General features: G+C 43.8%; 1 protein-coding gene across 2 annotated transcripts; it reads left to right on the top strand.

Annotated features, from left to right (window-relative positions):
- Positions 1-1,277: 1,277 nt before the first annotated feature.
- On the top strand, positions 1,278-9,107 carry LOC148108691 (17-beta-hydroxysteroid dehydrogenase type 6-like). 2 transcript variants are annotated; one of them, XM_087869053.1, is made up of 4 exons: positions 1,278-1,636; positions 2,987-3,245; positions 6,016-6,235; positions 8,521-8,706. In XM_087869053.1, the coding sequence occupies exons 1-4, from the start codon at positions 1,324-1,326 to the stop codon at positions 8,566-8,568; spliced, it is 840 nt and encodes a 279-aa protein (XP_087725179.1). In that variant the 5' UTR covers positions 1,278-1,323; the 3' UTR covers positions 8,569-8,706. The 2 variants fall into 2 exon arrangements, with proteins under 2 accessions (XP_087725179.1, XP_087725178.1); XM_087869052.1 differs by having other exon boundaries at positions 1,280-1,636; positions 6,016-6,179; positions 8,521-9,107.
- Positions 9,108-10,038: the final 931 nt, after the last annotated feature.

Below are 10,038 nucleotides of genomic sequence, written 5' to 3'. Positions count from 1 at the left end.
GTCCTTTAATTCTATCCCATTGCTTTGTTTTCTTGTTGGCCTTCACACTGAGATGGCGAATTCAGTGAATTATGGAACCTTGTTGGGTTTACTGTTGTTTATCCGTGCCTAACATTGTGTCTGACTCTAGTAGGTATTGAATTGATGTTTGTTGAATGAAAATGACGATTCATCTGAGTATTATCAGATGAGCCTTATTTGCCAAATAGGTGAGGGCTGGGAAAGAAGGAATTGTTGAGAGAACTGTGTACTGGGGCGTGAAAACCCTGTACTGTGTGGGGTACTGAAAGCTGCTAGTTACGACTGAAGTGCGGAGTGCAAGAGAGATGTGGCAGAAAAGAAGCCAAAGGAGTAAGTCCGGGGCCAGAGCACTGGGATGGCCTGAATGCCAAGCCGGGGAGTTTGGCATAGATTCACCTCATGGAGCTGTCGTGGTGCGGGCCTTACGACGTCCTAGTGGGCTCACACCCATCTTCGATGGGGTTTTATGTCCTTACGAATCCTGTTACTTCACCCAATACTATAGGTTGCCCCCAAATGGTGACTGTTTCTCTGAAGCCACATGAAGAAATGTAGGCATCTCTGAACCCTCATTTCGACAACACATCTGATTGGTCTTTATTTACAAACTGCTTTGGCTGCAATATCTCACCCAAACACTTGGGTCTCTTAACCGATCTCTTTGCCTTCCTCGCAGCCCTGTTAACGTACCTTCCACTCCCACGTGAGACAGATCTCTCTAAAGCTCAATCTGCTCCTTTTACTCCTCAGTTTAACACCACCCAGTGATGGCACACTCTGGTTGCCTGCAAGGTAATGTCCAGATTCCTTAGTGCGGCCCACAAGGAATGTCCTGGTCGGAGCTGTCGCTGTCTCCTCTCTGTCCCGCTCCAGGCTGGACTGATTATAGGCATCAGGAAGTTAGGCTGCTCCATTCACATACACACTGTTGCTGCCTGCAGTGTCCTTCATCCGGGTCTACTTTTTGAACTCTAAGCTACCTTACAGGAAGGAGTTCCAGAATCACCGCCTCTGTGAAGCCATTTCTAACTTTCTAGGCAGTGGGGCCTCCTCCTTTGCAGTCTCGTAAGACTGTGTGTATGCTGTTACGGCACCTGCCACACTGCGTGGCACCCATCTTGTTACCTCTGATTCCCTCTCTGGAGTGTGGCTCCTTGAGTATTGGTGACTATGGAGTCCCCAGCACCGGGGGCAAGGCCTGGCACATAGGATATACTTAGTAGATGACCGGTTAAAGAGAAAAGCACAGAAGGCCATGAAAGCTGTTCTCTTTCTTTTGAAAGGGAAGGAGGTCCCCTCACCATGTGGCTGTACGTAGCCGTCCTCGTGGGCCTCTGCTACCTTCTGCGCTGGTACCGGGAGAAGCAGGTGGTGAGCCACCTCCGGGACAAGTACGTCTTCATCACGGGCTGTGACTCGGGCTTCGGGCACCTGCTGGCCAGGCAGCTGGACCTGCGAGGCTTGAGGGTGCTGGCTGCGTGTCTGACGGAGAAGGGGGCCCAGCAGCTGAGAGCCCAGACGTCAGACAGGCTGGAGACGGTGATCCTGGACATCACCAAGACAGAGAGCATCTCTGCGGCCACCCAGTGGGTGAAGGAGCGTGTGGAGGACAGAGGTATGGAGAAGAAGTATTTTTTCCTTTCATTTACTTGGACATGAAGTTGTTAACGTTTTTCTCCCTATAGATAAAATCTCAAAAGCAGGGCCTAAGAGGCTGTCTTTTTCATGTGAAGGTTAGTCGTGCTCTTTGGTGGTGTTTCATTTCCTTCACAATGTTTACCTTGGAAACTGAGCCAAATAGAGTTGAAGCTATTATCTCACCTTGCCCACTGGAGTATTTATTACCATAGTTCTTTATGTTTAAAGAATTTACAAGATATTCTTAAGAAACGGATTCTTTTCCCTTTGGCTACCATTTAATATATAGTCATTCCTGGGCACTTGGGTGGCTCAGTCGTTAAGCGTCTGCCTTCGGCTCAGGTCATGATCCCAGGGTCCTGGGATCGAGCCCCACATCTGGCTTCCTGCTCGGTGGGGAGCCTGCTTCTCCCTCTGCCTGCCACTCCCCCTGCTTGTGCTCTTTCTCTCTCTGACAAATAAATAAATGAAATCTTAAAAAAAAAAAAGTTGTATTTAGCATACATATTTTATATGATATGTCTTATAATTCTGGTATCTAATGTCTTTGTGAGTCTTTTTCTGCCGTCTATTGATTCTGCTGGTTTTTGCATTTGGTGTTTTCTTTCCTTCTTTATTTTGATTTATGACAGTGAACTGCAATTTTTCTTAGTGACTCTGGTGATTCCCTGGGGCTAACATAAAGATTCTTCTAGAGAAGATCCATGTTTGCTTCTGTCAGGTGCCAGGGGTGCTCAGAAGCCGTGACCACCTTGAACTTAATTCTTGGCTTGAGATTTTTGGGCCATCCGGATTGTGGAAATTTGGCTGCAAACTCTCATGAGGGATGGCTTGTAGTTATGATTCCTCAGGATTGATAGGGTTGATTCTTGCTCCCTCCCCACAACACCGAAGTTCAAGGTGGACAGTTTAACTCTCAGGCCTTTGGAAGGACTTCCTGTCTCACCCTTGTACTGATCGCATAGCCATTAAAGACCCCAGTGTAATGAAGGACGTGTTTTCTATTAGAATCCCTACCGTAGGTGGGTGCTGGACTTCATCTCTTATTGTGGATTTTTTTGAGGCTATAAATACTGAAATTCAGGTCCACACTGGTTGGCAAATTCCCTCAAATCAAAAGCCAGCATCAGTGTTCTCTTTACTGTTTCTGGTCCCTGCCTTTTCTTAGTTTTTGCCCTGACCTTTCTATACTTTTTTGTTAACTGATGTTTTTAAGAACATTAAAAAAATATATTTTGTCTAACATTTTTAGTTGTTGTCAGCAGGAAGATGGATGAAGGTAAATAGTTTGTCAGTTTTGTCTGAACCCGAACTTCTGCTTTTTTAGGACTCTGGGGCCTGGTCAACAACGCAGGCATTTTTCACCCACATTGCTACAGTGAGTGGCTGAAAATGGAGGCCTATATGGATGTCTTCAAAGTGAACCTCACTGGTTTGATTGAGTTGACCTTGAGCATGCTTCCCTTGGTGAGGAGAGCACGGGGGAGGATTGTTAATGTCTCCAGCATTCTGGGAAGAATTGCTTTCTTTGGAGGAGTCTACTGTAGCTCCAAGTATGGAGTAGAAGCCTTTTCAGATACTCTGAGGTAATGCTCTTAAGTTAAAACAAAAGCAACTGCTGAGCACTTCAGTATGCCGGAGGCACTGTGCTCATTGCTTTTGCCTCATTATCTAATTTCATTACTCCAAAAATCTTGATTTGTAGATATTGTTACTAGTCTGTTTTATGTAGGAAACTGGGGCAGATTTAAGTTTCTTTCCCCAAGTTCACCTGCCACGACCCGGATTTGGCAGAACTGTGTTTTGACCCCAGGTCTTTGTCTCCTGCCACCACATCACACTTTAATTCTCAAGATTTCTCCTTGATAAAATTTCATTTCTGGAGAGAAGGTGACTGTCTTCTTTCCTCCTTATGGTGAGTCCGTCCTTGTCTCTCCCTGGTGACTCTCTTTCTCTCTGGGCACTCATCAGCTTTACTCTGTATATCTTTTCTTTAGGTGAGAACTTCTTTTCTTAGAACTTCAGTTCACCGTGGCCTGTAATGGTCCCGCCTCTACCTCCTGGCTTCTTTTCACACCTGTTCCAGCCTTGTGTCGCTCTATCAGCTGCTTCCTTTTTCTATTTCCCTTTACCTTTTCATTCTGTTAGCTGTGCCTCCTCCAGCTTTGGGGGGCTGTCAGCGTTCCTTGGCTTGTTGCTTCATCACTCCAGTCTCTGCCTCCAAGGTCACATTGCCTTCTCTTCTTCTGTGGGCCTTCAGATCTGCCTCTGCCTCTCTTATAAAGATAGTTGTGATCGTGGGCGCCTGGGTGGCCCAGTCAGTTAAGCGCCTGCCTTTGGCTCAGGTCGTGATCCTGGATTCCTGGGATCGAGCCCCATGTAGGGCTCTCTGCTTGGCAGGGAGTCTGCTTCTCCGTCTCCTCCTAGCTCATGCTCTCTGTCTCTCTCTCTCTCAAATAAATAAATAAAATCTTAAAAGGTAGTTGTGATTGCACACCCTAATTATCTAGCATAATCTCTCTGTCTCAAGATCCTTAATTTAATCACAACTACAAAGTGCCACAAAAGGTGACATTTAGAGTTTCCAGGGATTAGGACCTGGTATCTTTGGGGGCCATTATTTAGCCTCCCACGTGCCATGACTGGTGGATATTGCTTATAATATGCATATTGTATTATTGGCCTGGGAAGGGAATAGGGAAATAATTGAGGAAGTCATATGAATTGTCACCATGTGGCAGGCACCTTGCTTGGCTTCCAGCCCAACTGACCTTCTGTCTGCCTCCACGGGGCTGCTGCCTGCTGATTTACCACCACTCACGACTGGTGTCTCAGACCCCTTGACTCATTCTCGGGCCAAGAGCGAAGGATGTCCTTCCAATTGTCAAATCACGAATTCCTTTAGAAAATTCCAGTGTGCTTTAATTGTGCTAAGTCTGAACAGGAAAAGGAAGTTCTGTCCCACATATGAGTTGGAGTTTTAAAGGGAATGCAGATGAACCACGGTGAGGAAGCTGCAAGGGGAAGTGAAATTTTAGGGCAGAGGCGCCCCTGGCTTGCACAGCCCTCTCTCTTCTCCAGCACACACAGGCACCTGGAGAGTCTTTCTCTGAGGCTGTACCGTAGAAGGTTTTAGATTTTTGCGTTGATAAGGGAGGATTTTCCTTTAGAATAGTAATTTTTAACCTCTAGGATGCCTCAGAGCCACCTAGATGGCTTATTCAAACAGATTGTCGGGTCTCACCCCCAGCGTTTCTGATTTAGTAAGTCTGGGCTGGAGCCTAGTAATTTGTATTTCTCACAGGCTCCCGGATGTTGATGTTGCCATTTATCTGGGGGCCACACTTTGAGAACCACTCACTGCTTTAGAGGGTCACGATGCTCTGTTTTACCTTCTTATGGACCATTATTTCAAACGTCTCTCCTTGACATCAGCTTGGGCTCCACCTTCTCCAGTGAGGCAACTTCAACCTCTAGATTAGGGAGCAGCCCTCATCACTGTCCCCTAAACATCTGGAGTATACTCTCCTGTGGTATACACCACCATCTTATTTCACTTGGTGAAGGCAGCACTTAGCACAGTGCCTGGTACATAGCCAGGATTTTGGAACTGTTTGTTGAATTAACCTGAATATTCTAGAATGACCAATGACTTGCAATTTTCATACCCACCTCATATTCAATTAATGGTCTCCTGTAGTCTTTGAATACATGGTAATTCTTCAGAGGCCCATGTTTTTGCCGGTCCCGTTCCCACTACCTGGTTTTCTGCTCTTCTCCTCTCTTCACTCAGAAATTTCCTCTTTATCCTTCAAGGCCTCACCGAAACCTTCTCTCCTCAATGAAGCCTTCCCTGACTCCCTCAGAAGATCTGTCTGCCTCCTGCTCTCTACTTATGTCGCCCCTTGAATACCTCTCCTTTGTAATTCTTTTGAGTTATGTTACAGTTATTTGCTTACTTGTCTGACTCACTGTGAGCTTTTTGAGGCAAGCAACTGAGTCTTAATTTTCTGAGATTGTGCACGTAAAACGCTTAGCACAGGAGCTGCCATAAAAATGCGAACTTTCTTCATTATTCCTTATATTCTGCATGGCTTTCCTGTCTCACACATGGTAGGGACTTAATAACTGTGAAAAGAGTGGGTGTAGAATTGAACGGTTATGGTCGTTTGTATAATCATGTTCTGATTGTTGGACTTAGGGATATTAAAAAAAATGTTCTTTTCCTCTCCATTTCTTTATCCGTTAAAGTATTCAGTAGAGATGTTTTTATAAACTTGTTTTGTTTTTCTCTCTGAGAGCATGGAAATTGTGTCTTTCAATCAAAAGAATTAACTCAAGGGTTTTTATTTTCAGGCGTGAGCTTCGACATTTTGGGGTGAAAATCAGCATAGTTGAACCTGGCTACTTCAGAACCAGAATGACAGAGTTGCCGGAGTGCTTAGAGAAACTAAAGCAAGCCTGGGAAGAAGTCCCTGCGCATATTAAAGAAGCCTATGGACAGAAGTTTTTTGAAGCCCGTGAGCTTTTCTTTGGACAGGCTAATGGCTCCCCTTACATGAGAAGAGAAAAGAGGGTTTGTGAAGAATGATTGGCAGGTCCCCTGAGAACAAAGCTCCTTAAACAAAGCCTTCCCAGGACAGGAGGGGTTTGGGAAGGTCCCAGTGCCCTCATGGTTGGCTTGGTGATGGCTGTCAGGGCTGAGGAAGAGGTTATATGGACAGCCTAGGGCCAGGGCTGGTGCTGCCTTGTCACCTACGGGCCTGGCCACCTACACACTAGGGAGGTATTACATGGTTAGAGGCCTGGAACCTCTGGGTCCCAAGAGGGGTGTGCCTCTCTGTCGTTTCGCGGGGCTGGTGTGGGAGGCCTGCACAACTGAAGTACAGCTTTCAGTATTGTCTACCCTTTTGGTAACAAAGGGCCCAGGCGCAAAGTCCACGTCTTACTGTAGGAGGAGGGAGGGTGTGTGTGGGCAGAGGGCAGCGCGTGAGGCCCAGCTTTGCAGGGCTTTATTGGCTGTGCCCACAGACTGGACCTCATGTGCAGCCCTCAGGAGCGTCATGGGAGTGAGATGGTTCAGTTTCTTGTAAGAATGGCACTCTTCTGACCTGGAAGAGGAGGCAGTTTGGGGGTGGAGGCAGAGCCGTCTTCTTCATAGCAGTAAGTCATGCACATTGGTGTGGGGTTCCATCTTCCTGGGGGAAGCGATGCTTTTTCTTCACACAAAGAAGTCAGCAGCTTGCCAAGGCCGAAGGGAGCAGCTCCCCTTTCACAAAGGGACCCTGTGATGGGTGGGTAGCAGCAGCCCTGTCACTGGCTTTGAGTGATACTGTAGTCCAGAGAAAAGAAGGCAGACAGAAGACTCCCGACCTACAGCACGGTCTTCTGGGTGCATCAGGCCTAAGAGGGTCACCATTAGCAGAGGGGTGAAAAATTGGATCAAGGAAAAGCTGGCCCAAAACAGTGCCTGAGCTCTCAGAACTCACAGCAAGCTAGGTTCCCAACATGCCAGAGGGCCAGCCATAGTTGTAAACTCTTCCCTATCTAGGGTTTTAAACTGTGTTAGGGAATTTGTCCCCCTTCTGGATACATATAGTTTGACAATAGAAATTAAGAGGAAAATAGAATTTATTGTAGTGACTATACATAAAAATATATATGGATATAAGAGGATATATATATTTCGTGATTTAAAAGGAGTTGAGGGTCGCCTGGGTGGCTCATCGGTTAAGCGTCTGCCTTTGGCTTAGGTCATGAGCCCAGGGTCCTGGGGTGGAGCCCTGCCTCAGGCTCCTTGCTCAGCAGGGAGCCTGCTTCTCGCTCAGCCTGCCGCTCCCCCAGCTTGTGCTCACACTCTCTCGCTCTTTCTCTCTCTGACAAATACATAAAATCTTAAAAAAATAATAAAAGAAATTGAAATTGTTCATAGAATTATTATCAATATAAAGTTGTTAATAAGGTATTTTTTATTCTTTTTCTTATCCGTCTTTGAAGATTGGTGTGTATTTTGCACTTACAGCATATCTCAACTTGGATGTTAAATTTTCCTAGGAAATACTTCATCTGTAGATTAAGAAAATTTAGAGTTGCCAGCAGCATTATTCATAAGGATAAAAAATACCTTATTAACATCTTTATATTGATAACAAATACTGAAATGATAGTATTGTGGATATGTAGGATTAAATAACTGTATTATTAAGATGAATTAATTTCACCTGTTTCCTTTTTTAAACGCGGCAACTAGAAAATTTAGGATTACATATATGGCTCTCATTATATGTCTATTGGATAGCGCTGTAGTAATTCTGTAAAACTGGATAGTGCTGTAAAAATTCTGATTCATGGATAACTCCAAAAATACTAAAACGTTTTCCAGTAATGGATTTGAGTTTTAAAATTAAAATTAGTTAAAATTTAAAAATTCAGTGTTTAGTCATACTAGCTATATTTTAAGTGTTCAGTAGCTGCATTTGGCTAGTGGCTGTCACCGGGAAGCATAGATCTGATCACCCTAATCCTTGTAGAAATTAAATGTAGTTAGACTTCCGTGACTGTGTGTACCAGGATCTTAACATTAAAATACAAGGAATAAGATTGGGGTACCTGGGTGGCTCAGTTGGTTAAGTGTCTGCGTTTGGCTCAGGTCATGACTCTGAGGGGTCCTAGGATCAAGCCCCGGGTCAGATTCCGTGCTCAGCAGGGAGTCTGCTTCTTCCTCTCTGAGCCCACTTCTCTCTCTCCCTCTGCCTCTCCCTACCGCTCATGCTCTCTCTCTCTCTCAAATAAATAAATAAAATCTTTAAAAAAAATACAAGGAATAAGATTGCTGACTGCCATTTCTCTTTTCGTATACAGATTACAATGGCGTCAAACAAGGGCTGCTGTCATGTAGCACAAACCTGAACCTGGTCACGGACTGCATGGAACATGCTTTGACCTCTGTGCATCCCCGCACTCGATATTCAGCCGGCTGGGATTCTCAGTTTTTCTTCATTCCTCTATCCTATTTACCTACATCACTGTCAGACTACATATTGACGAGATCTTGGCCCAAACCAGCCTAGGCAGTCTAAAGAAAACTGGTTTGATGGCTCTCGAAATGAAGAAGACAAAAGTCTGAAATTGATAATTAGTGTCTCAGTAATCCTTATTGGGAACTAACATGTTTATATGCCAGATATCCAAAGCTTATTCCTTGAGGTGATGAGTTTTTACTATTTTAAATATTTTTTGATGAGAATATTTCCAAAATATATCATTCTTCTTTGCCTATTAAACAGAGTAGACTGAAAACAATTCAACTTGTTTTGATATTATTTCTTTATATAAATGAATAATTCTGTGCTATGATACACTATTGCTTGAGGATTACTGAGAAATATATGGAGAAATTTATCCTTATTTGTACTACGGTACTTCTAATAAATATTTCATTTTGCTTTCTTCTGTCTGTTTGCCAGCTATTTTTGATGATGTTTCTACCTTGTTTAAAAATAAATGATTTTTAATTTTGTAAATTAAGATAATATACACACACATAGTCAGATGTTAAGTTAATACTCAAAAGCTTAAAAATAAAAAACAGCAGTTCCCCCACCCTTCATTTCTGCTCCTCAGAGGTAAATGCTTTCAACTTTTAGCTGTTTCTTCTGGTATTAACTTTTGTATTTCTAAATAATATACTTTTATTTCTTGATTTACTAAGTTTAGACATTCTCAATTGATTTCCCATTAAGAAAAATCCTGTTGATTTTCCTATTAGTTTATTTATACCACTTTCCTGACCATTTCCTGTTCCCCATATTTTTTTTTTTAAAGATTTTATTTATTTATTCAACAGAGATAGAGACAGCCAGCGAGAGAAGGAACACAAGCAGGGGGAGTGGGAGAGGAAGAAGCAGGCTCATAGCGGAGGAGCCTGATGTGGGGCTCGATCCCAGAACGCCGGGATCACGCCCTGAGCCGAAGGCAGGCACCCAACCGCTATGCCACCCAGGCGCCCCCTGTTCCCCATATTTTTAATAAAATTTTCTTATTTTCAGTAATTAATAGTGTTTGGATTGTTCAGTATGTAAATTTGCTTACTGTTCAGGCAAGTATTTTTCCTTTACAGTACCATTTTTTTGTTGTTTTTCTTAGAGTTAATTATTGCCTTGCTTTTTTACTTGCACTGTTTTTAATTTACTTTAATTTTTTTGGTTCTCTCAGATGTCAAAACCCTATCTGTAGTATTTTTATATTTATTTATTTATAAAAGATTTCATTTATTTATTTGTCAGAGAGAGAGAGAGACAGAGAACACGCATAAGCAGGGGAAATGGCAGGCAGAGGGAGAAGCAGGCTCCCCGTTGAGCAAAGAGCCCAATGTGGGAC

This window comes from Ursus americanus, chromosome 17, assembly GCF_024610735.1.
Source record: "Ursus americanus isolate L20-20 chromosome 17, mUrsAme1.1.p, whole genome shotgun sequence".
Classification (NCBI taxonomy): domain Eukaryota; kingdom Metazoa; phylum Chordata; class Mammalia; order Carnivora; family Ursidae; genus Ursus; species Ursus americanus.
Note: the sequence above shows the minus strand (reverse complement) of the source record. Positions and strands in the feature narration are given on the sequence as shown.

Excerpts from the sequence above, each read along its gene's own strand:
- LOC148108691 (XM_087869052.1), top strand. The coding sequence starts at position 1,324 with ATGTGGCTGTACGTAGCCGTCCTCGTGGGCCTCTGCTACCTTCTGCGC. Across the intron at positions 1,637-2,986 it reads GGAGCGTGTGGAGGACAGAG|GACTCTGGGGCCTGGTCAAC; the intron begins GTATGGAGAAGA and ends CTGCTTTTTTAG. Across the intron at positions 6,180-8,520 it reads ACAGAAGTTTTTTGAAGCCC|ATTACAATGGCGTCAAACAA; the intron begins GTGAGCTTTTCT and ends TTTCGTATACAG.